Source organism: Vigna unguiculata, chromosome 5, assembly GCF_004118075.2.
Source record: "Vigna unguiculata cultivar IT97K-499-35 chromosome 5, ASM411807v1, whole genome shotgun sequence".
NCBI lineage: Eukaryota > Viridiplantae > Streptophyta > Magnoliopsida > Fabales > Fabaceae > Vigna > Vigna unguiculata.
The window spans coordinates 1468309-1494531 of NC_040283.1; the positions used below are offsets into that span (position 1 = coordinate 1468309).

At 31.2% G+C, this 26223-nt stretch overlaps 3 protein-coding genes across 4 annotated transcripts; all 3 read right to left on the reverse strand.

Moving 5' to 3' along the window:
• Nucleotides 1-4188: 4188 nt before the first annotated feature.
• LOC114185253 (glucose-6-phosphate 1-dehydrogenase 2, chloroplastic-like) lies at nt 4189-8902 on the reverse strand. The gene is made up of 10 exons (XM_028072874.1): nt 8480-8902; nt 7483-7715; nt 7318-7412; nt 7120-7234; nt 6240-6445; nt 6014-6163; nt 5809-5929; nt 5486-5715; nt 5176-5376; nt 4189-4865 (listed from the first exon to the last, which is right to left on the reverse strand). The coding sequence occupies exons 1-10, from the start codon at nt 8685-8687 to the stop codon at nt 4610-4612; spliced, it is 1815 nt and encodes a 604-aa protein (XP_027928675.1). The 5' UTR covers nt 8688-8902; the 3' UTR covers nt 4189-4609.
• A 3005-nt stretch (nt 8903-11907) lies between these two features.
• Nucleotides 11908-15128, reverse strand: LOC114185909. Its single transcript, XM_028073860.1, has 4 exons — nt 14317-15128; nt 13577-13817; nt 12599-12716; nt 11908-12404 (listed from the first exon to the last, which is right to left on the reverse strand). Exons 1-4 carry the CDS (start codon nt 14934-14936, stop codon nt 12313-12315), a joined length of 1071 nt encoding a protein of 356 aa, XP_027929661.1. The 5' UTR covers nt 14937-15128; the 3' UTR covers nt 11908-12312.
• Nucleotides 15129-22109: 6981 nt separating this feature from the next.
• On the reverse strand, nt 22110-24728 carry LOC114184255 (protein LAZY 1-like). Of its 2 annotated transcripts, none has more exons than XM_028071541.1 (5): nt 24493-24728; nt 24334-24400; nt 23039-23844; nt 22669-22861; nt 22110-22497 (listed from the first exon to the last, which is right to left on the reverse strand). In XM_028071541.1, exons 1-5 carry the CDS (start codon nt 24496-24498, stop codon nt 22478-22480), a joined length of 1092 nt encoding a protein of 363 aa, XP_027927342.1. In that variant the 5' UTR covers nt 24499-24728; the 3' UTR covers nt 22110-22477. The 2 variants fall into 2 exon arrangements, with proteins under 2 accessions (XP_027927342.1, XP_027927343.1); XM_028071542.1 differs by having other exon boundaries at nt 22111-22497; nt 23039-23820.
• Nucleotides 24729-26223: the final 1495 nt, after the last annotated feature.

Sequence of the window (26223 nt, forward strand, 5' to 3'; positions counted from 1 at the left end):
AATTCGATTCAATTTTGGCCATTCTACGTTAATAAATTAAATGAGTTGATTCACTAAGTTTAAAAATACAAAAATCAATAACATTGTTTTATTGGGGTGTGTATAAATTGTATTTCTTTCAATAATACAAAAATTGGTTAATTCACTTAAACTTGGTTCAAACAACTTATTAGCTAATTAATCTGACCTACGATAAAAGAAAAAAACTTCAATATTTTCAATTCAATGTTTTATTTTTTATAAATTAATTATAATTCAATATTATTAATTAAGAGCAACACATATTTTTGTACATTTAAGCCACCTTATTTTATAAAAGATACAAAGTTTATCTTTAAGAAACCCTGCATCTTATGCAGATTTTTTTATATAAGAGGTAGTACATCAAAATTATAATTAATCATAAAATATTTCCAACTTTCCAGCTTGATAAGAGACGAATAATCTCATTTACTTGTAATATTGAGTTTACATGATTTTCCTAATCCCTTGCAGAATCTGTGCACAAAATTGGGACAGTGTTATATAACATACACACTTATTCAAATTTGCATGTGCCTCTATGTAGAATTTATATTTTCTGCTATGTTTTTCTGTGCTGAGTGTGTAGTGTGTATTCAAAATACATCGATAGATATATAGAGTTGTTATAGAGGGAGTTTTATTGAAGAGATACAACACCAATGAGATCAGAGTCCAACCACATAAAACATTGACACCACTCTCAACCCAAAATCTTAAGACAATGGGTTTATGAGTCTTTATTCTTATAGAGTGCTTTACTTTCCCATTTCTAGCCAATGTAGGACTTAAACTCACACTTGAATTCCTAACGTAAGATGTTCCTAAGATTTGATGCCACCAGACACACACTCAAGTAACTATGTTCAATGCATATACATTGTAAAAGGATTTCATATTAACAAAGAAGATATCATGTTACAACATTGTCAAATTGTTAGTTTCTGATAAAAGAAACTGTACACAAACTGGTGTAGATTATCTGCAAATAACAGAGCTAAGGAAAATAGTAATAAATAACATCAAAAGAAATTGCATTCATTCATAAATAAAATTGTACAACAAACAATGAAGGGTTGTTTTTAACAACAGAAGTTAAGTGACATGAGCAAGAATTTTTAAGCATGAACCATGTTAGAAGATAAGAAAATAGTAATTTTTTAAATTTTATGTGTGAATCAACCTTCTTAAGTGCTTGAAAAGTGGCATGAAGCAGTTGCAAAGTTTTTCAACCCCAATCCTACCTCAAAACTCAGTACAGAATGCCAGAAACAGGCCTAATTGATGCTATGAGTTCATATCAGTTAACTTGAAACTGTAGTAAATAACAATCCTACCTCACACTCATCATGAATAATACATTGCAGATATACTTTTTTTCTTTGATTCTTGATCTATGTGTTAATAATTAAGAGATAAAATATGAGTTGGTCAGACTCAAAAAAACTGCCATGAATGATGCATAACTGAAATTCTTAAAGCATTCCCATTTTTTCACATCAATGACGTTGCCTTACAATGGTAATGCTTTAAGAATATTCAGTTATACTTCAAGAAGGGAAGGTGGAGCTGCTCTTTTCTGAATGAGTGGTGAATAGAACCAATAACAAGGAAGCAAGAAGTAAAGAGAGAAGAGTGATGGAAATGAATGAATGAATAAAATTATGAAACTAAGTTTTTTGGCTTAGTCCTTTTATAGATAAGAACCAAAAAGAATCAGAACTCATTAACTTCATTTCACAGATGCATGAATCAAGAAATTATCAAAATGTGTCAATCAAGTCAACCAAAAGTGTGATGAATCTATCTATAGAGGAAGAAGGTTCACTGGAAAGATACAATAACAATGAGACTGAGTCAGGCCACATAAGAATGACACTACTCTCGACCTAAAAACTTACAACAATGAATTTATGAGTCTTTATCTTCATACGGTGTTCAACTTTCTCATTTTTACTCAACGTAAAACTGAAACTTAGACTCAGTGTGTTGAATTACAACCAGATCAAATCTCACCCTTGAAAAAGAACCTTCCTGATAAAGTAGTATTTTCCAATGTTTTTCTTGTAATACATAGTACTTGTGCATGCTCATTCATAGCAAAATGACGTGGTGCACTGCATGTAGGCTGAAAAACTGTGCAGTGTGTGGTAGTAATTAATTGATTAATCAACAAAGATGCATCATCATCATCATCATCATCAACAACAAAGGCCATTTCATGAACAATGTATCTGAACTTGATTACCTTGTGGTTAATTGTGAAGAAAGGACGATATGAACCTAGCTGTTATCACTTTCAATTGCTCTTAATTTGTACACTTTTTTGTGATTTTGTAACACTTAAGTGGTGCTTTCTTTTCTTATGTTGGGTCAATTTATAGCATTAAAAATTGGCCACCAGTTTGTAGTGAATGATATATCACATGGGTGGATCATATACTGATGCAAGGTTTTGTAAACATATTTAACAGGGAAAGGGACCACTGATGCAGAAATTAATAGCACAAAAAATTGTAATCTTTCACAAACCAATGTTAAGGTTAATTTCTTCTGACATCTTTCACTTTATTATTCCTCCCATTACCATTAACACCACTGTTATTCCACAACAATCAGGAAATAGTATGCGTCTTAAATTTGATTTCTGAGGTAGACTTTAATTTAGGTAACTTTTAACATGACATTAATCATTACTTTTTATCATACTCTTAGTTTCATTTAGTTCTTACTTAGGTTGCACCTTTATCATGGGTGAAAGAGAAATAATAAAGGAGGTCGTATTAGGAAATTGTACATCTTTTTAATGTGAATCATGATATCAATTACATTTATTGATTTATATTTTGTTTTAGAAGATAAATAGATAAAAAGGGTAAAAGTGTTTGTTGGTTGACTTAGATATGTTGATACAATTTTTCCAATCTATTAAATAATCTGTAAAAATCATAATTATTAATTTTCATCTTCTGAACAAATTTTTAGATAAAGTTGAATTGGGTGTGTTTACTGTGGCAATTTTCTTACATGCACAACAAAAAGAAATAAGAAAAATTAATAACACCTTTTAATAATTTATGTCAAGCATAACATTTGGTAACGCAGTCTTGTGTTATTTTTTTATGGTATTAAAGAGGTTAATGCTTCCTGCACCCCACAATCACTGACTTTACTCCTATGATATTAGGAAAATACTAAAATACTCTTTACCATTTTACCACTCTCTCGGGAAGAAAAAAAAACTCATTCTAAAAAGTCTTTTCAAAACTCGTTTCATGTGTTCGAAAAAGCTTTTTTTTTCATAACATTTTTCAAAAAACTTATTCTGAAAGACATTTTGAGTTTCGGAATTTTTCTTTTTTGAAATTTTCATTGTGGAAAATTTATTTCAAAAACACATTTAATGTTCCAAAAGTCACATTTTGAAAATTTCGTTCCAAAAATTTTATTTCGGAAATGTTCTAAAAATTCTTAATAATTTGCTCCGAAAAGTTTTCAGAATATACAATCTGAAAGTCGCTTTTCTTGTGGGTAAAATGGTTATTTCAAAATTTTGAGAGGGTACGCAAAGAAATTGCAAGAGTGCAGCGAGTAAAAGCCTATAAAAATTGGAGAAGACTGTAACGATAATAGATGCAATCACATTACATCGTACTCTTCTGCATAATTTAGCCTTAAAAAGGTATTTAAAGCACTTAAAAATAATTGTATGTTCTTAGAGCCCTTGCAGATTATTTCTAAAAACCTAGAAAAACAATTATATCAACTTGAGACACTAAAAATACATTTAAATTTTAATTATTAGACATTCATCTCAATAATACATTCTTGCACAAATAGAAAAAAAAAATATCTTATTTAATGAAGTACTTCCTAAAAGAAAGATGAAATAGAAATTTACAGGATTTAAGTAAATTTTCTTTAAAAACAATATAATAATACTTAAGTATGCACTCAATCAGTCATATCAGTTCTAACTGTTATCTTTTAAATGCATATTTCCTCAGTCAAAGCAATATGATTTTCTTGATTTAACCAAAAATATTACGTTTAAATATTATTATCTGTTTATCCATAATTAGTATAGTCAATGTTATCATTAAAAGCGAAAGTTCTGTCAGATACATGTAACAAATCAATGAAAAATTATAATGCAACACATTGATAATGTATGAAAAATCATCTCTTGTTATGATAACACAATCAAGGTTGCAGGAGAATTACCTGAATGGGTTGTGTTTGATACTAACTTGCGAGCTTTCTTCATTTTCCTCTTCAAAATCAAAATACATCATCACCTAACTACATTGGTAGGCAACTAAATGAAACATTTCCTCCGTCCAAACTTTCCTAACTCTCAAACAACAACAATAACTAAAAAAAAAAATCAATGATGATCTAAGAGCTTTATTACTCTACTTTGAAACCAGATGCTTTATTGCTTTACATGATTTCAAGTGTGTGCCTGATATCTGCCTTCCATCAGAGAAGTAAACATGGTGCTGAAGGAAAAGGAAAATGCAAGCAAAGCAGAAACCACAAAATAGCTAACATCTGAGGCTGATCACAAGTGAACAAAATTTGAGAGTTAGCGGTCAATGTCTGAACCAAGGTCACCCCACCTTACGTTGTATCTGGCTGCAAGATAGTGAGCACCAACAGGACCCCTACTACCATAAGGATAGTACTCTGGAATTATCTTTTTCTCTTCTAGTTCCTTCAGTACAGGTGTAAAGAGTGACCATGCTGCATCCAGTTCATCACTACGTATGAAGAGTCTTCTTTCTCCTTCAATGGCATCCAACAGTAGCCTCTCATAAGCATCTGGAATCTCCTTTGAATATCTGTAATGAAGTAAAAATGAAAACTACTTTCAAAATGATCTTACAATATGTCATCCATAGATATATCACTTTACTACTTTCAAAATGTCCAATTTCGTTTATGGAGCAAGAAAAATCCTGGAATTATGGTGGCATGGCAGACATGTCACCGGCCACAAAGATTATATGGACATTAGATCAATGTTGAACATTGCCACCAGTTTAAGAAAGCAAGAAACTAAGAATGAAGTGAATTTGTGAGATAATAATCTAACGAAGAGTGTATTTCAGGGGTCCCATAAAGTTGATTTTAAGAGTAAAAGCAAAATACCTTGCTGCATAGTGAAGATTTAGATTACTGCGGTCCAACTTCATTCCCAGACCTGGTACTTTGTTGTTTATCTTCAAATAAATAGCCTCATCAGGCTGAACTCTAATCACAAGTTCATTGGTCGCCCGATCAAGATCAGTACCAAAGTTCCGGTTGTACAAATTACCCGGCACATGCCTGAACTGTACCCGTATCTCAGCTCTGAAACCAAAACAACATAGCAGTTAAATATATCTAAAGTGGGGCGTGGAGACCTAGAAGTATATATAGATGGCTAACACTATAAAGTAAATTTATTTCCTTCCCTTACCCTTTGTTGTGTAATGCTTTCCCTGCCTTCATCAGGAAAGGTACCCCATCCCATCTTGCATTATCTATAAAGAGGGCAGCTGCAGCAAATGTTGGGGTTAAGCTGCCTACTGGTACAGTTTTGTCATCAGTGTAGGCTGGATATGTAACACCTCCTCTTGTGTGACTCTTATACTGGCCTATAACCACATCTTCAAGTTGTAGGGGTCTCATTGAACGAAGAACCTTGACCTGAGATCCATTAGGTAATTGAGAATCTGGTGAAAAAGAAAATTTCACAATTACTTAGAACAACTAAATTCAAGGCATATAACCATTTGAGACCTTTTCATTTCTTATATCCTCTGCATCCAAACTAACAGGGGTTTCCATTGCAAAGAGTGCTAGTATTTGAAGTAAATGATTCTGCATAATGTCTCTTATGATACCATAATGGTCAAAGTACCTATACATATAGTACAATGGAAATGGATAAGAATCCCCATTATATGAACAGAAAGTGTGAAAGATGTGAAGGAACAAAAGTTACCCGCCACGTCCTTCAGTGCCAAAATCTTCCGAGAATATCAACTGTACATTTCTTATATACTGCCTTGACCATAATGGCTCAAAGATGAGATTTGAGAATCGGAGGACAGAAAGATTTTCCACAAGCTCTTTCCCAAGATAGTGGTCAATTCTGTATAATATTTCCCACTTTATAAAATGCACATTACAATCTTAAAGTTGAAGATGATTAGTGTTAGTTGGAAAACCTGAAAATTTGATCCTCAGTCAGATACTGCTTGAGTGATTTTGTTAATGCAGCTGAAGATTCAGAATCACGACCAAAAGGCTTTTCAACAATGACCCTGGTCCAACCATTACCAGAAGAAGCTGACAAGCTTGCACATTTTACAGCATCTATAAATATATTAGGAGGAATTGAAAGATAAAACAGGCGATTAGAAGTTCTCCCACCCTACAAAAACAAAATTCATATTCAAACAGAATGGTTAAAATCTGATAATAAAAATGCTGAGATTAGCTTCAACTATTCGAACAAAAATAAATAAAATAAGTTTTTTCTTTATTCGTATACCTAGCTTGAGGTAGATAAAAATTGCATACAATAAAAAAATGCACACAAAAGTAAAAAGTGAAGATTGGAGAGAAAAAGAATGAAAGAATGCAAGCATGTGATTCTAATTAAACGTTGATTCTAATTAAAACATGAACAAATAGGTTTTTTTCTTAATGATGTCATCTGGTATTGTTATATTTGAAGAATTAGAACATCAGTGAAATTATGGCCAATTGGTCATGGAGACAAAAGGAAAATGTCATAATACAAAGTAGATATCAACTATAGAGATCTACTATGGACGTAACCGGTATAAAATAGCTAATGTATACAAATTCTTTCTCGTTTTCTTTATTTGTTTCCACCCTTTTTTTTTCTTCATCTTTTTTATTTGCTTTTCAGCAAGAGATTTTCCTTTCAAGTTGGAAAACATGCATTCATTCCAATTATCAAATTTCTACTATTTCAGAAAACTATATTTAGAACAATGCTTGCTTCTTACAGTAGGAATCTGACCACATTTAAGCTATAAACAACAATTATATCATATTATCCCTTTCCAATCCAACTACCTCTTGTTCCTTCAGCTTCTTGTCTAGCACGGCAAAGTGTTCCTGAGAATCATATTGACCAGAATGGTAGAAACATCTTTTTAGGAATTGCTCCATCTTCTCATTGCAGTTCTCTCTGAAATTCCACAGCACGAATTTCCAAACATTAAATACGAAGCTTAACCCTAAGCATGATAAATAATTAGATATAATAATCACCTCTTATCAATTCTACAAGTGAGGGTCCTGCTAACCATATTTCTCAGTTCTGCATCAGTCATCTTACTCCGTGCGTAACCATAGATGGTGAAATGCTGCCATAAACCAAAGCATTAGTTCAATCCAAACACAAATAAAAAATAATACCATCGATCCAAATCCAACCTTAGGGAGACAATCCTCATAGTAAAGTGCAAAGAGAGCTGGAAATATCTTCTTCTTAGCAAGGTCCCCAGAGGCTCCGACAACCGTAATACTAACAGTGGACTCATTTCCATCCTTTTCAAAACCGTCTTCAACTAGAGACTCCTTCGGGGACTTAACAGACAATAATTCAGCATTCAGCTGCTTGTGAGAAGTGCCGTTTTCAACAGGCGCCACGGAAGAAGCTACTGCACCTACATTTAGAAATCACACGCGCCATATATGACTAAGGATTTTCCAAACCATATATCATAAGAATATATAATAAATGCACTACCCGTGTAATTTTTTACATGTTCATCTAATCAGAACCAATCAGATATAGTAAGCTTGGAATAAACCCTCAATTTGATCCCTAGAGAATTACTCTCTGTTAAATATAAAGAAGTTAAAATGTACAAGCGATCCCCCAAGCATTAGAAATCATGATAAGTAGTCCCTCGAGTACTGAAAAACCATCAAACCGGTCACTGAACGAAAGAAAAACATACCAACTTCGAGACTAAACTGTTGGATATTCAATACTTGAGCAGTTACTTACATAAGTTTACTACGTTAAGGACTGGGGCTATGTTTGTATTCCCATTTGGGGCGCTCCAAACACAGCTCGGAGAATAAACTCAGTTTGGATGGAGTAGATTCACACGCACCAATACTTTGCCAGAAACCAAGTTTCATAAATGCAAGACTACAGTTCCTTTTGCAAACTCAAATTTTTTTTATGGATTCAAATTGGTCGACAAAGTAAGATTTCCAACTAACATATGCCTGTTAAAGTCATCTCATAACATACTAAACACCCATTTCCAATTCTCTCGTCTCTCCCTGACACATCCCAAATTACATGTGTAGTACAGCATAACAAGAATGGAAAGCACCCATCAGAAAAAGATTGAAAATTTAAAAGAAAGAAACAAAAGGGCATAAGAAGAAGAAAGAGAAGAAGAAGAAGAAGAACCTTCCTGTTGCTGGGTGTGGACCGGAATCTGATACGACTGGGGTTGATACTTGAGAGAGACCTTAGAAGCGATAAAGCGGTGCGAGAAGGTGACGCGTTGAAGGTAAGCGAGGTTAGACGAGAAGGGAGAGGGTTGGAAGGAAGCTGAGGAAGAGGAGGAGGTGGTGGCGAGTGAACGACAATGTGTTGAATAGAAAGTGGTGGCCATGAGGGAACGAAAAATTGGGGAAGAGAATTGAAAAACGAGGGAAATAAGAAGAGAAAGGGTGTGAGTTCGGAGAGTACGAGGGAAGGGCCCTTGAGATCTCCGAAGGGGTGCTTTGCTTGTCCCTTTCCCTTGCTGGGTGGCAGAGGACAATATAAAACGGTGGGTGTTTTTGGTCTCTCCGATTTATTAGGTTACCCTTTTTTTTCAATTATGTTTGCAAATTGTGTTTTGCCTTTGCATTAATATGTCCCACCGCACTGCACCAAACCAAATTGCCATCAATTTAACTATTTCCAAGTATTTGACTCTGAAATATAAAATGAAAAAAAAAAACTATTTTCAATCTTTCTGTGTTTCAAACTCGTATAGCCTTCGTACTGTTTCTGTCAAAAGTGGCTCACTTGGGTCGACAATCAACGTATTGATTTAACAATATTTTTTTGTAATAAAAAAACTAAGGTATCTTTTATTATTGGATGTATATATTTTTTCTTTTAAGTTGTAGTACAAGTTTTATATAATTATGATACATCTAATAATATTATATTATTTCTAGTTCTCAATTTAGACTTATTTTGATTCACTTAATAGTTCATCATTATTTAAAATTTGAAGTCAATAACAGTTTAATAGTTTGAATATTCATTATTCGTTCCTCGTATAAATTTTTCTTTCTTCAATGCTCATATATGTCTCTAAGAATAAATCTCTAATGGACCCATGTCAATAGACTTGAAGTTAAAATATTATCCAAAATTTTTGAAAGACCCTTTGAAGTAATTAACTTTGAAAATGTTAGACAAATTTTGTTAAGATGAAAAGAGTAATCGAAAAGATTGAGTTTTAGTGGTTAATTAAAGAACTATAAGAAAAAAGTATGTAATATGCATAAAGGTACATGTTTAACCCTGAATAGATAGGCATTGATGAATAGATAATGTTCGCTTAATTAATAATTCAATCTTTATATTTTTTTATCTTATATTTTCTTTTGACTAATTAAGTCCCTATTCTTTAAAAGGATTTAATTAAACTCTTATTTTTGTAAAAAAAATTAATGTTTTTCATTCCATTAAATTGATGTTAACAGCAATTGTTGTGTCTAAATTTAGTTTATATTTTAGTTGAAAAGTGTCCAAAGAATTTTAAAATAACAAATAATCCAAATTTTAAAATGTATGTACATATATTTTAACATTTGACAATTCCAAACAAAGTTGTCAATCTAAACAAGGACTTACATTAAGTTTTTTTACAAAAATAAATAGCCAATTGAATCAAAAATTATGGACCAAAATAAATTAAAAGTCTAAATATAATAACTAAATTATAATTAACCTAAAATAAATCATAAAGGATTTAATCAAATTGTTTACTAGCCCGATCAGTTATAAAATTCTATGTATTCGCATTTAATTTCAATGAATAAAAAGGATACTGTAACTTATAAAATAAACACAAATAAGTTATATATAAATCTTCTGAACACATTTTGAGTGATAAAATGGTTTTATTGTATGTTCTGTTCTCCATACTCGTGTCGATAAGAAGTCAAGTCTCAGGTTTAAGACTGATAACTGTATATTTTAAAATAATAAACTACAGACCAATTTTACTAAACCACTGTGCTATGAGAATCAAAAAGATAATTAAGGAGAGCAAATAATATTCAGTTTGCTTTGCTCTTTCACCCCTCTTTCCTAGATTTTTTTATTGTTTAGTATATATTAAATCTTTCCTCTTGATTAAAATGACATCATGTTCCCCAAGAGCAAGTATTGGGCAGTTCTTCCTGCTCCTCCTTAACATTCTTCATGCACCCCTATAAAATGTTTTTTTTCTCATTTTTGTCTTTGATGGATTGCACAATCTGGCAAGTTATTTTTGACTTTCAAATTTTCCAATTCTAAAGTCGTTTTTTCTACGTCTAAAGTAAATATGATTTCGAAGTTGGGTAATTTAAAGTTTTTTTTTTAAAAGATTTCCGACACAATCTAGATATCATTTGGTTTCCCTATGTACAATATGAAAGTCTTTTAGCTTTCTGGACTGTGAAACCCAAAAAGTCTTTTTGAAGGGAAAAATTGACTTAAGCATTCTACAATCCGAAAAGAGTAAAATGGAAAAAAATTATGGGGTACAGGAAGAAACTGTCCAAGTCTTTGTATAAATGCAAACCCACATCATGTATGGACACAACAAATAATAAGTGACTTTACGGTGCGTGGCCAGAAAAAAAATTGTCAAAAAATAGCTTTATGTATAACTCAAACTTACAAATTAACTTACAATTTAGTTATATATACTCGATTTGGGATAAGAAAAACGAGTGAGTGATTTTGTTAGAAAAAATAGAAATATTTGATCGACTATATCTTATTCTCGATATTGCTTCATTGTTGGAAAAATAGAAATATTTATGCTTATCGTTTATTTGTTGCGTTAATCTAAAATCCAAATTTGACATGTTGGATTTATGTTCGTTAAGAATTCAAGTGTGAGTCTAAGTCCCACATCAGAAAGAGATGAGAAAGTAGCACTATATAAAAATGATGACCCATAAATTTATTGTCTCTTAAGGTTTTTAGTTGAAAGTGATATCAATATCTTATATGATTAGACTCAGATCTCATTGATATTATATCTCCCAAATAACTTCTGCCTCAAAAAACCTAACAAGGGGTAACCCTTGACTGAGAGATTGTTAAGAATCCAAATGTGAACCTAAATCCCACATTGGATAAAAATAAAAAAATAAAACATTATAAATGATGACCCATAAACCTATTACCTTAAAATTGTATTGAGAATTATATTAATCTTTTATGTGATTAGACTCAAGTCTTATTAGTATTATATCTTCTGAATGAACTTCCTCCATCGAAAAACCGTATTTATATAGAAAGACTTACTAACTCCAAAGGGCATGAAAATCGACAACTTTTTTTAATATTTATTCTTTTAATTTATTTTCTAAATTTAAAATCACGTAATGTGTACCGGTAGGTGCTTTCCCGGTCTAATTCATGCTGCGTAAATGTTGGTTCAGATGCATTACTGAGCCCCCTTTTCCTGAAATAGCCAATTCCAATAAAAGCTTACTAAAATTGCATTAATCATATATTTAAGAAAAAAACACAAACACATTTAAGACCAGCTTCTCGCATTTATTAATTTAGGAAAGCCTAGTGAATCGCAAAGTAAAAATGACACATGCAGAAGCCCAGAAAAGAAGAAGCCACTTCATTACTGTGATGAAATCCACAGAGATACAACTCAACTCTTCCAATTGAACAACACACTACTACCTATAGACGGTATGACCCTCTAATTAACTCAACAACAGGAACAACAAAACAGAAGCCGGTGAAACTAATACAAATACTCTAGGGTTGCTCAAACCGCAGGCAATGGCATACCTGCTTGTCCAATGTCAAGAGTCAAAGATGATTGATTCTAAATGTCAGTAACAAAATAAATGCTACCCAATGAGGTTCTCTTTTGGGACAAGACATGAGAACCACCACAACCCAGGCCAAACACTTTGATACTGGCCCATAAATAGGGTGACGAAATTCTAATTCTACTCGATCTCTATTCCACAAAATTGCAGGTCGGGAAAACCTCACAGTACCAGAGCAACCTTCTCTTGGGAAACAAAGGTGGAAGGATGAGCAATCAGGGGCTCGTAGTGGTCAGCTCCAGCACCGCACCAGCCTGTATGTCGAAATTTACTCAGAAATTTCATTACAAGATTACAATAAAGGGAAAGATAATAAAAAATTGTCTCCATCTGCTGGTTGAACAACCTTAGCCCATAATGAAAACAAACGGAAAATAGAGAAAACATTACTGCTGAAAGCTTGAACAAAAATGGTCATATCTATCAAAATAATTTTTTTCTACGGTACCTGTTCCTTTCATGAAAAGGAAGAATGGAGGTTCGGTAATTCGGCTCCTTGGACGATGTGGAAGGAAGAAAACACAATTTTCTTCATCGACCATGGCATCTGAACCATGGGCTTGCACCTGAAAATAGTGAACATATTCAGATGGAAGCATGGTGACTGACAATTGCTCACACATGTATAAAAACTAAACAGCGAAAAAAGATGAACTTTACATTCATAATATCACACGAAAAATATATCAGTAGCGATCGCAATCAACACCCATATAAAAAAGAACTCCCATTCGTAATAGATTCATAAGAAAAGGTGAACGCATAATAATCGATCCTACAAGGAGAGTTATCAAATTCCAGGATATATCTGCAATTGCAGTCCAAAACTCTAACTACCTAGAGTGGCTCTCGAGGTCCAATCAATCTGCCAATTAGTTCCTAGAATTCAATTGAAGAAAATCCCATATCTAAAACATTTATGAGAACCTCTCAAAAACGAAGTTTATGGAAATCCAATTTACTTTTACTCGATTAGAACTGTCATGCAGCAACACAGAAATTAAGTTTTTATCTACTAAACACCGCAAAGTAAAAACATGTAGGAGTGTAAAAATAGTTGTCAAACAATAATAGTGTTTTAACAATAATAACATATTCCACGGAAGATAGGATTGTTATGAGATGTTGGTAATAGTCTAAGAATGAGTCAAAATCCCATATTGGATTGGATAGAATAGATAAAATTAAACATTATATAAGAATAAAAATTCATGATAACATTGTCTTAAAGTTTTGGAAAAAAATTGGTGTTAAATGTATGTATATATATAATCACACTCTCTTAATAACTATATCCATATATTTGAAATATATAAACCCAACACAGAGATAACAGACCAACTGGTGAAAAATCCTGAAAAAAAATACAAACATACACCAAAAACAACTTTAAGCTATGCTGAAAGCTCCTGGAATTGTTACTTACCACATATATCTCTCGCTTGAACTCTGTAGCAAGACATTCAATTGCAATATCGTCACCGAAAGCTGCAGCACGACCCTCTCTATTTTCGTCTACAGATAATAAACCCTCCTCGGTATATTGCAAAGTGATGATATCATACTCATCATCAGGAGAACCAGAGATCAACATGTATTTGGCCCAACTGGGACCATCATTCACAGGAATGCATCTCTCTTTGTAAATAGACTCCGCCGCCATTTCTCTTCATTCAGAAAAAGAACACACAGTAAACAAACCAACCAAAACCATACGCAACAAACAGAAGTGTGATGAAACTTCCAAGCCCCATTTCAACACTTGTCATATCAAAATACATTACAAAAACACATATCTCTTACGAACATCTCATTTAGGGTGAAAAAGAAATGCGGCTCAAACAAAACAACTTTCATTCTTAATTTCTTTCGTCTTCTATATAATTGTAGCTGTGAATCTTCTAATTTAACTATTATACGCATTTTACCTCAACATTTCTCAAACCCTAAAAAAGAGAAAAAGAGAAAACGAATGGATTAGTCCAGAATATCATTAAGTTAAACAATAAAAACAGTGAACAACTCATTCTTGCATTTCTTCATTTCAATTTAAACAAATAAAAATCATGTTTATATGAAATCAATGAATGAAACTTCCGGCAAGTCAAGAGGAAAGAAACAAGCAAATAGCAAAACCAAACAATGAAACTTCAAGCGATTCAATACCTTTGCATGCCGAGGTGAACGAGCTCGTCGATGGCCGAATCAAGAGCAAATCGATCCTCCTTCTTTGCCAACAACTTCACCTCCTGAACGACATGAATCCCCCAACCATTCTTCAGATCTGGCGAGTACATGTGCCGAATCGCGTCATCGATTGCTTCTCTTTCCACAAAACTCACAGATCGAAGATCCTCCGAGAACCGCGTCACCGTCCGCCGCCGCAGCTCGCGCGCGTTCACCTCCTCGACTCCCATCGCCTTTCGAGACGCCGTGAACAGGCAGTTCCCGTCGGCCGACACCTCGCCGCCGTGTGAGAGCCGGAAAACGACGGATCTAAGATGGGAGGACAACGGCGGAGACGATGACGAGTCCTCTACCTCCTCTGGCGGCTTCCAGAGCACGCCTTTGGCGTGGAGCTTCTGGAGGTGGCGCCGCTGCTGCTCTTCCAGACCGACGACATCTTCCCAACCGCCGGCGAAGGTCGCACCACCAACGCTAGCCGGAACGACGAGATCTACGGCCGCAATTGATTCCGATTTGGGATCCCGCCATGGAAGCGCTGCCGGCGGCGAACCTTGGAATGGTTCGGCGACGGTGGTTGAATCACACAAGAGCTTCCCCATTGTGATAGATGAATGTGTGTGGATACAGATTTTGTCTCTTTTTTTATTTTTTTTCTGATTATTCGAAAACAAAGAATTTGGGTTTTCTTGTGTCTGTGTTCAACGGGAAGAATTGCAGAAGAGAGAGAATGTAAGAGAGAGACTAGGGTTAACGGATAGATGGACGGAGCGGGAGAATTAGACACGTGGATCCATGTGAACGTTAACATTATTATAACCTTTAACACCATATAAATATATATTCGATTAGTATTTAATACTGTTTTTTTTTAAGTTATATTACTCTTAATTAATAGAAAATTTATTCCAAGCCATTCTCGAGAGTGAATTTACAATTACAAGAAGAGTATTAACATATTAAATTCTTTCATATACGTTATGTATTAATTATTTTAATACCCTTTGGGTTGAATTGATTAGCCATAATAAAATTATAAATAAAAATTAATTATCACGATCTTATATAGAAATAGATAAATAGATAATTTTTTTAAAAGTATATTATAGTATACTAATACATGTAAAAATTTAAATATAGAAGTTCACTTGGTTTGCAAATAAAAATATATAACCACTTCTTTACACGTAAGAATATATGTGTATCTAATGATTTTACATGAGAATTGAAGGAGGAAATGAGGTTGATGTACTCTTCTCTCTTTTCTGGCAAGTAAATTTTCGATAATAGTTTAAGTAAATTTTCAATTAATAATCTCTGAAATTTAAGTTTTATATAATGAAGATCATAGTAAATAAGTTTCAATTAATAATCTTAAAATTTTAAGTTTTATTCAAGAGATATAAAGTAAATGGTTTGAGGATAGTTATATTTAATAATTTTACTCGTAATTTAATGATTATTATCAATTAATAAGAATATTTTACACTACTAATAATAATCAAATAAATTGTTTGTTGAAATGTTTTACAATAAATGAATGGAATAAAAATAAATAAATCACAAATGCATTTGAAAGTGGTTATGTTTTCTTATAAGAAAAAATCACACTGTTTTCTACAGGTAGAGTTAAAAAGTTATATATTTTATAATTTAATTAGATTTTCGAAACATTTTTTGAGAATTTATTTGTAAAAGTAAAAAAAAAAATATATTTAACTATAAAAAAATTCGTTAAATTAATGTTTTCCAATTAAACATTGAAAACAATCTTGAGAAAAAAAAAAGAGTACAATGAATCATTACTGATCCATATTAAATGTATAGGTTTTAATCAAAATTTTTCTAATAAGATTGATTTACCTGTGAATAAATTAGATCATTGGTAAATAAACGAATTATTTAGTCTATCATAAAACTATAAAAGAAAAAAAAAATATTAAATAGAATACTAAACCTATCAGATTTTGAAATTTTTAATAAATTTGAATCGATAAGAAAAGTGTGGGGAAGGTGCATAAAAGTATTAATCTTCTCAAAATGTTAATAACACTTTTTCGTATATAGTTATTTTTATTCTATACTTTAACAAATAATCTTAGCTCACTAATATTATATTTGTAACACAGACTTTTGAATATTTTATTTTGAGGAGTATCTCATTAATTAGAAACGCAATGAATATATTTATTTAATTTTACTTATTTGTTAATTTAAAAGATAACTATTACCATATACTTATAATGTTTTAAAGGAAAAATTAGTTGAAATCTGTTGACAGATATATGACATTTTTAAATTTAAAATCAAATTGTGTTTTAATATGAAATTATTTAAAGAAAAACAATTATTCTCTTATTCATTTAAAACGTTTAAAGTTAAAAATTAAAATTAATCATATCAAACACTACTAAAAATTCTTATATTACATGATATTTTTCTTGCAAATTTGTTAAAAGAATTTGTAAGAAAAGACTTTTTCTTTTTAAAGAATTTTAATTGTTAGGTAATTCTTTCGTAGGTAAACATTTCTTACGAAATTATAAAATTTATAAGTATTTTCTACAAAACTTGTTGTGAAAAGTGTTTTATATAAAATATTTTGCAACAAAATTGATAATAATTTCTTACAAATTTTATTAACAATAAAATTTATAAGTAATTTTTATAAAAGAATTTTAAAATAATATTGACAGAAAATATAAATTTTTTTAGTAATGAAACAAATTCAAATATTATTTTTGAGATTTTAAGATATTTTTTAAAATAAATTACTCTATTTAAAAATATCAAAATAATGATCGAAATAAAATTTGACTTAAAAGTAAAAAAGATAAAATACAATAATGGTCTCTTCATATTTGGGAATGCGTGGTTGTTGAAGGGATAAATAATTAATGATTAAAAAATATACCTTTTATATGCACAATGCTGCATGAACATTGGTGGTCCAAATACAACGCAAAAGTTAAGTATTTATTATTATTTATTATTTATGGAATATTCTTATAAGATTCTGACAACTCATTTTCGTCACCTTCCACCTTCCCCTGCCACAATTTTACAATTACATTCAAACTAAATTTTGTCTTTTCATATTTACTTTTTATAAATAAAAAAATAACCACCAACTAATTTTAATTTTCATTACTTTAAAATTTGAATATTACGACAAATTGTGTTTACTTGCGAAATTTTAATGAATGTTTGTTTTTTCTAAAATCGAGAATGAAGATTAAAGACTTTTATCCTATACTTCTATCTTGAGTTTCACTAATGGTCTTCAATCGAATCTCGTATTCATTTTTATCCCAAAATTTATCCCAAAATTCGATTCTTACTCTTATTAATAGCCAGAGATTAAATAGCTAATATAGAACACCAAAATTTGAATACTGTTTCTGTAATTAAATATCAATGTTCTATGTAAAGATTTTTTTTGCTTTTGTATGACTTTTATACTTGCAACACTTTCCATAAAAAAAATAATTTTTATACATGTATATATATTTAGGTTAAAAATATTTTTTATTCCTCAAGTTCCCGTGAATTTTGAAATTAGTTTATTTTCGAAACTTTATACCAATTTAGTTTTTAATCTTTATAAATGTGTGAATTTAGTCATTAATTCTTACAAAATTTTGTTAAGTTTATTTGAAATTTTAAATACATTTTATTATAATATTTGAGTTAACATTGAAGCAAAAATATGTCAAATGGCGTAAACAATTCAAATACTGTCATGAAATACACTTGAAACGTCAGATAAACTTAACAAAATTGAGTTAAAATGACTAAATTCACACATTTTTAAAGATGAATTACTAAATTGATCAAAAATTTTGAAAAGAGACTAATTCTAAATTTCACTAAAACTTTATTTCATGTTTCCACATTTTTAATTTTATTTTGAAAGGTAATTCTTATTTTTTGGGTAAACAAATTAGTATAAGACAAATTCATTTTTTTTCTATACAACTTTTTGTTCTGATTATAACTTTTTTTAAACTATAGTATCTATTTTATTGGATTTCATATTTTAGTGTATGATTTGTCTATTAAAGTAATGGTTGTGAGTAGTGTATGTATTTTCTTGAATATTATGTTCTCAAATGATATGATAATGTAGAAATTCTTTTAACTCTTAATATGTCACGTGCTTTTACTTAAAAGTTTCATTCTGAAAACCTAAGTAGTCAACCGAAATTACAATATTGAATGCTCCTATCTAAGAAACATATTCAAACAACAAACAACGCACTAACAATTAAGAAAAAAAAAAAGAAAAAAGAGAAAGTGAAAAGCAATTTAAGAAACAAAAAAGAACAAAGAAAAAATAATGTGAATTGGAAGCCCTAATAAGAACAAAGAAAAATAAAACTTTGAAATTTCTAAATCATTTTATTTTACCATGATTGAGAAATGAAACAAGATTCGAAGAGATCATATATCGAAAGATAAAACAAATATATGAAAAATGACAATAAAGAAAAAGGTGAAAAATAAAATAAAAAATTATCAAATTTTACTTTAATTTTAAAACAAATCATCCATACTTATTAGGAGTTTATAAAACTCCAATACTTATGTTTCTTACCCAAAATTATTATAACTTAGATTAACAAATCCTATTAAAATTAAAGAATTTTGTATTGTGAGAAGTGTAATATAACTGAGAAGTATAATATAACATGACATTAAAAGATGATAAATATAAAAAAAATGTTAAATAAATGTTTTTACCTGTTGAAATTTAATGATCGTGTACTGATAATATAAAATAATTTAAGACTATTAATAAATTGAAAAACTATTAATGGTGTAAGTTTTAGATAATTAATTAATGTAGAAGTTAAGAAATTTATTATACATAATGATAATATTCGTAAAATTATTTATATTATTAATATTTTTTCGTATTCCACTACCTATGTATATTCATAATGTGCTATTAAAATTTAGGAAAATGATATTTTGACTACTAAAATTTGATAACTTTCTTACAACATGAGGTGTCATCTTTTAAGTGTTTTTGGACCATTAAGAATGTGAAAATGAAAAAATGGAAAATCACTTAAAAAATGACACCTAAAATTGTAAGAGAAAGTTGTCAAAATTTAGTAATCAAAAATCATTTTTCTAAAATTCAACATTTTATTTTTTATGGTCATATATATATATATATATATATATATATATATATATATATATATATATATATATTCATGATTTTTCTTTGTTTTACTATTCATTGATCAGGCAGCAACTATCCGTTTCAACACATTACGTTGCTATTTTTAAATAATAAAAACTAAAATAAATATTCTACAAAGAGAGGGAGGTTAATAAAAAAAATGTAATTTTATAAAAACTAAACAAAAAATGTCATTAAAGACTAAAAACGTAAAATATATTTTATAGAAACAAATATTTTTTGTAAAAACTAAAGTATAAAAGAGATGCATCGTACATTAAAATCACCATAAACATATTTAAACTCAAATTAATTACAATCACCAATAATACTTTACAGCCATCAACTTTTTCCATCTTGCTTTGTTTACCCGTCATTATTGAAGGGCAAATACTGAGGTTAAAAAAATAATCAAAGATTAGGTGAATAATTTGGCAAATAATATAAGGGTGATTAAATTTCAAAGTTGAGTTTTTTTTTTTCTTTTTTTGTGATTGACTTCACTTAAAAGTCATATGTGAGAATCACATCAAAAGAATTAGGACATGATAGAGTCTTTATCTTTAGAAAAAAAAAAAATTATGATTGAAAAAAGAGTTGAATTAGATGTGAAAGATGGATGTAGATTTATCCAAATTCAATGTTAATACCTTTCAACTCCATCTATTCTCTAGGTTTCATATTCTATTGCTATAGATATGCATCCACGTGGCTATCATAAATCAAATTGTCTCATGGTTTAGACATTATGATGGGACCTTTTTTTAGCTAAATTTATTTCACTTAGCTAAATAAAAAAAAAAGTAAATTTAGTATTACATGGATTTTATTTCTCTAACATGACATATTACACAAATGATCCCTAATATAAAAATATGATTTTATTTAATATATTATTTTAATATTTTAAGTTGAAAGTGATTTTACCTTTATTTGGCTAAGGTGTTCTTAGATGAAGTTACTTAATAACACAATCCAATTCAATTAGATTGACTTAAATTTTATATACAATTAACTCAAACTCAACCTAATTCATTCCGATAAGGATATGGGTTTGATGATAAATTTAAGGGTTAAATATGTATTTAGTCCATGAACTTTGACTCAAAATTGGAATTCGTTCCTGTCCGAAACTTTAATATATTTTGGTCCCTAAACTTTAAAAATAAATGAATATAATCTTTTTAATTCAATTAAGTTAACTTTTTTTGAGGTGTCGAACATATTTCTCATTAGATAAATCAAGATTGTGTCAAACAGTGTAAAAAACTCCAATACTAATATGAGAAGCGTTCGACACGTCAAAAGAATTAACATAATTGAGTTAAAAGGACTATATTCATTCATTTTTAAAGTTTAGGGACCAAAATGTATCGAAATTTCATACAGGACGAATTCCAATTTTAGATAAAGTTCCTGGACTAAAACATATTTAACCCTAAATTTAATATGGATGACCCATACTTAATATCAAATTCATTTTTATATTTGTGTTATAAATAAATCATATTATTCATTTTTCATGTCTTAAATTAATTTGATTATAATTTAACTTATTGACTTTATATGAAACATTAAAATTATTGTTTAAAATAAAATAAACAAGTTTTTTAAAATTTTAATTCAGTTAATACTACACTAATCTAATCTATTCAAAAGTAAATTAGGTTTGATGGAGTATAACGTTAAAAATACATAAATCCAACTCTATATTTTTTAGAAAGTTGGATAATGAATTTGCTCAAATTCTAACAAAGGAACATAAAACATCCTTAGATTTAACTCATATAACTTTTTGATACTGAATTTCTTTATTCTCTTTAAACGACCTGCATTTCTTCTAAGAATCAATTCTAGTTGAATTAACTTTCTAATGTTAAAATAACAATTCAACATAAATTATTTACATTTTAACTGATTATAATTTAGAAAAGGATTAAGTATGTTTTTAGTCCTGGAACTTTGATCCAAAATTGGAATTCGTCCGTGTCTGAAACTTCGATACATTTTGATCCCTAAACTTTAAAAATGAATGAATATAGTCCTTTTAATCCAATTATATGTTAACTTTTTTTGACGTGTCGAAAGCTTCTCATATTAGTATTGAAGTTTTTTACACTGTTTAACACATTATTGATTCAATATCTAATGAGAAATATGTTCGACACCTCAAAAAAAGTTAACGTAATTGAATTAAAAGGATTATATTCATTCATTTTTAAAATTTAGGGACCAAAATATATTGAAGTTTCGGACAGAGGCGAATTCCAATTTTGAGTCAAAATTCATAGACTAAAAACCTAATTAACCCTTTAAAAAATCAATTCTACGTCGGTCTAATGAGTTAAATTCAATGGAGTTGAAGAAGGATACTTACTCTAAAAAAATCTAACTATCTTAAAACACTTTTACCCTTTCCCTAATCTTTCTCGATCGAGAAAAGAATTCCCGATTGAATTTTAACTTTTGCCAACACCTTTATTATCCATCATGATTTGATTTGATGTTTGATATTTATGAAAATAGCAACATTCACAAAATCTAAGCATATGGTGTTTTGATGAGTTCGTGTTACTTTTCCAATAATATTATTCAAATGTGGATACAATACACCTAACTCCACCACCGCATGATCATCTACACGGATTCATCGAATTTCCGCAGCTCAACTTGCATACCCTCATGATTTGACGGTGGATTCTGCCATCATGATTTATTCATAATTTATGTGTCAACTCAATCAAATAGCTATATTTTTCTTTTTTTTTCATCTTTCATGATTATTACTAGACAAATCTTACATTTCACACTGACCACTGTGAGGTAGACACTGAAACTACCTCAATTATTCGTTTCTTACATATAAGTTTTCACAGTACAAACACAACATTAGTTAACACTAATAGAAAAAGACATCTTATGAACACACAACATTTTCTTCACGCTCCCTCACAGCTCTAGAACTAAGTCTGCAATGCACAGTAAGAAAAAATGAGTCAGGGAAGAAGAAGAAGCAACACACAGAACTGAAACTGAAAATGTTACAGTCACATGGTACTTTCATCAAGTGAATTATGAAATTCTATAATTAAAATGGAATGCATAGATATAAGGGTTATGAAAAGTTGTTGCATGCTTACAATCTGCATCTGTTTTGATCCAGTACTCCCTGTTGGCAGATGAATCTTCTTCCTCTGGATGCACCAGATCATTTTTGTTGTAGCCTCCATCATTGAGTATTTTCTTCTTCTTCATGTTCCTGTGGTGTTTAGCAGATTTTTGTGCAGCTGTAGAACTTTCGGGGTGAACTTTCTTTCGGAACATATGGAGAATCTAGAAATGACCATAAATAAATAAAATGTTACTCAAGGCAAAAAAGAAGAAGATGAAAAGAACATAAAAATGCAAAGCTATGAAACTCGATCTGAAGAATGCTGATTATGGTAATGCACAATATTCTACGTAGATAAACAAGAGAAAATGGCAAGTTATGGCTTGTTAGTTGCTTACCTTATTCAGCTTTGTTTCTGCAGAAGCAGAATCAATAGTCCCTCCATTTATGGAAGTAGAATTTTTAGAATAAGCATGGAGCATTCTTTTTTTCAGCTTTTCTTTCATCAGGTTCATGGCAGATTTGTCCAGTTCCTTCTCAGTTCTTTTTTCCTCCTTTTCACATTTTGCACTGAAATTCTCCTCAGCTGATTTGCTTCTCTGAAACAGCTCCCCAAGGGAAGTCCTGTGTTCTTTCTTTGCTGCAGCAGTTGTTTCAGACAGTTCAATAGCTGTTCCAAAGAGATATCCCTGGAGTGGACAAATTGCAGCACCATTTCCATTTGCTTCTGCACCTTCTATTGGCTTTCCACTGAGTGTTATTATGCTGACATGGCTGCTTCTCCCAGTGCTGACATGGCTACTTCTCCCAGTGCTGACATGGCTGGTCCTCCTTGAAGAATCAAGGCTCACATCATCCTTGGTTTCAGCCCCCAGCACTTTCTCTAACTCATCATTGATGAGCTTGAGATCATTCTCAGTCACTTCATCTTCTTTTTCTGTGATGCTCTCAACAGAAATGGGAAATGATGGTGTGGATGGGTCAGACACTTGTTCTGAACCAAGAGTTCCAATTGCCAGGAAGCCAGGGAAGAATTCCCCCTCATAGTCTTCATCCACTCTTGCAGCTTCTAAACCAGCAAAAGAGTTTCTAAGATTGTGACCTTTTTGAGCATGTTTGGCAAGTCTGATTCCGAGGTTTGGTTTCTGATAGGCTTGTTCATCATCAAATGGTGGTTGCCCTGAAAGACAATTGCAAGAATTCCCTGAAACAAGCAAATTTTATAGAATATGGTAATTGAAAGGCAACACATGAAGTAGAATCCCATCACAGCATTCAGTTACACACTCTGCCTAATTCTGATGTTGTGCTAGTATTTCACAAATGACAGAACATATCTTTATGACCTAAGTAATAGAAGAGATTTAGTTATTACCTTAAAGTTTTAACCAGTCTAACTTTTATGCTCTAACATCCATATCTAGCCAGTCATTATAACTTATTTTTACAATATTTCAATTTTATGCATAACCTTTAAATGGTTGGACCTAGGCATTTTACTGCTGTGTCTTCATGGCCCTACATATTTGTGGTCATGTGTGCATGCAAGTGACTGTTTGAATTCTCCCTAGCCACCTTCCATAATTCCAAGTTCATCAGAAATCAAGTTATCTATTATCTAGTATGGCATATTTTGCTTGATGATCATCACATAGTTAATGCATGTTTGAAGGAACACGAACAAGTGGCTTACCAATGACCAAGTCCTTGAATGGTTCACTGCTATTCTGGCGAAATTTCCTGTGCATCCAGCCTAGTAACTGCAGAAAAATATACGATGAAGCAACTTAGAAGAGTATGCACATTGAATACTTTGTGCTGCAAGGCATGATTGATGATGGATGGATCTTACCTTCATCTTTGGTATTCAAGAAAAAATCTTGATTGATTGTTGGTTGCCTAACTTGGGAAGATAAGGTAATTGAAGGAAGTGTGTATGGTACTTAAATGATATCTCAAAAAGAACATATAAAATATTGGTGAGAATCAGTGATGTCTTATAGAGAGGATACAGCAAGAAAAACACAGAGATACTTACAAACATTGTTTGCTGTTATATCTCAGCATTAAATCAAGTGGGTCCTAAACACGCTAATCTGATCATGTGCAAGGTCGACTAACAGTAAGGCTTGCATGATTTGGTGTAGAAAATTTTACTTATCAGTATGCTTTTGTCCATTGTTAAGAGTTAAGATGCCATGCATCAACTGCCACACCACACCCTTTCTGATTTGTACTTCAACATGCACACACACACACACATTAACCATATATCAAACAGTTTGCACGACTTGTTTGTGAAACATTTTGTGCCTCGTGCATCTCATTAGTTGAGTCTGAGTTTGAGTAGTGCAGTGATACACAAAATCATTGGTTGATGATGCCTGTGCAGCAGCACACAATTGACAAACAATTGACCAACAAGTGTATCTTTTCTTTTCTCCTTCAGACAGGAAGTTAGAATAGTCTAGACCATGGAAGAATCCAGGGCCCCATCAAATTGTCTAGACACGTTACACTTTAGACCCTTCTAAATGATATGTTATGTTTCCTATTTCCTATTCCCTTCTCAATTATTCTCTCCCTATGTGTTACAATTACAACTTTTATATCAGTTGTTATAGTTAGTATTGCCATGTGTGTGGAAGCTAATTGTCCATTGAGCAATGTTGTTATGAACTGAACAGTGTAGAGTGGTGGTGAGAATAATGGCACGTCTTATTCTTCTTGAAAAGAGAAGAAAAAATTCATATCAAACAGTTTTCTTTTTTCCATGTAGAAGAGGCTTAGTTGGGTTTGGTAGAACACCAAGTTGGCACACTTGGCGAGCATTTACATTACACCGTGTTATTTTTTGCAGCAGTGATGATAAAATTTCACGATTCATAAAATCTGCATCAAATGGTAGGCCAGGGGACCCCCTCCCTCCGTAGAAGGAATATGGTGTGTTTTATGTGTCGTTAGCAATGTTGCCATATGGTGCTGCAAATTCACTAGCTACTCCTCTTTCCAGAAGAAAGTTGCATGTACTTTCCCTTTGTTGCAATTTTTATCCACATCTTTGACTCTTTCTGCCAACATGCTTGCATAATGATTTGGTTACTGCTGTTGCATCACTCTGATGAACATAAAACTAAGAAGAAAATTGAAAAAAGGGTTCTATTGGTTTAGATCAGAGAAAGAGTAGTGGCAGTAAATGAATTCAATGTAAAGACATTTTTCTATGTGTGTGTGTGTGTGTGAATCTAGTTCTACTGAAATTCTACTGAAATAGATCACATATGATTCATTGAATCTCAACTTGTTCAAATTGCTCACTCTAACTATTTTTGGAATACTCAATTTGTTGCTTGCTTGTTCATAGATGTTGCACTCCTTACCTATTTTGGAATGAGTGGAAATTATTGAGAATCTTCCAGAGATGACCCTAAATTCTTCTGCTTTCTCATATCTGATTTTTTTCCCCTAACCCTAAATATCTCTTTCAGAGAGGACCCAGCTAAAGATGCAGAAGAGTTTTAGGCAAATTGATCTTAAGATTTATTTTATTAAGGCCATTTTTAACTCCTAAACTGTTGATAAT

Bases quoted from the DNA above. Each gene is read 5' to 3' on its own strand.
- LOC114185253 (XM_028072874.1), bottom strand. From the start codon at position 8,687: ATGGCCACCACTTTCTATTCAACACATTGTCGTTCACTCGCCACCACC. The intron at 6,446-7,119 runs GTAGTTGGATTG...TTGTTTTTGTAG, and splicing joins AGAAGCTGAAGGAACAAGAG to GGTGGGAGAACTTCTAATCG. The intron at 5,930-6,013 runs GTAACTTTTGTT...CTATATGTATAG, and splicing joins GGCACTGAAGGACGTGGCGG to GTACTTTGACCATTATGGTA.
- LOC114185909 (XM_028073860.1), bottom strand. From the start codon at position 14,936: ATGGGGAAGCTCTTGTGTGATTCAACCACCGTCGCCGAACCATTCCAA. The intron at 12,717-13,576 runs GTAAGTAACAAT...CACTATTTTCAG, and splicing joins TCAAGCGAGAGATATATGTG to GTGCAAGCCCATGGTTCAGA. The intron at 12,405-12,598 runs GTACCGTAGAAA...TTCGACATACAG, and splicing joins CCTTTTCATGAAAGGAACAG to GCTGGTGCGGTGCTGGAGCT.
- LOC114184255 (XM_028071541.1), bottom strand. The intron at 22,862-23,038 runs GTAAGCAACTAA...GGTCATTTCTAG, and splicing joins CAGAAACAAAGCTGAATAAG to ATTCTCCATATGTTCCGAAA. The intron at 22,498-22,668 runs GTAAGCATGCAA...TGTGCATTGCAG, and splicing joins GATCAAAACAGATGCAGATT to ACTTAGTTCTAGAGCTGTGA.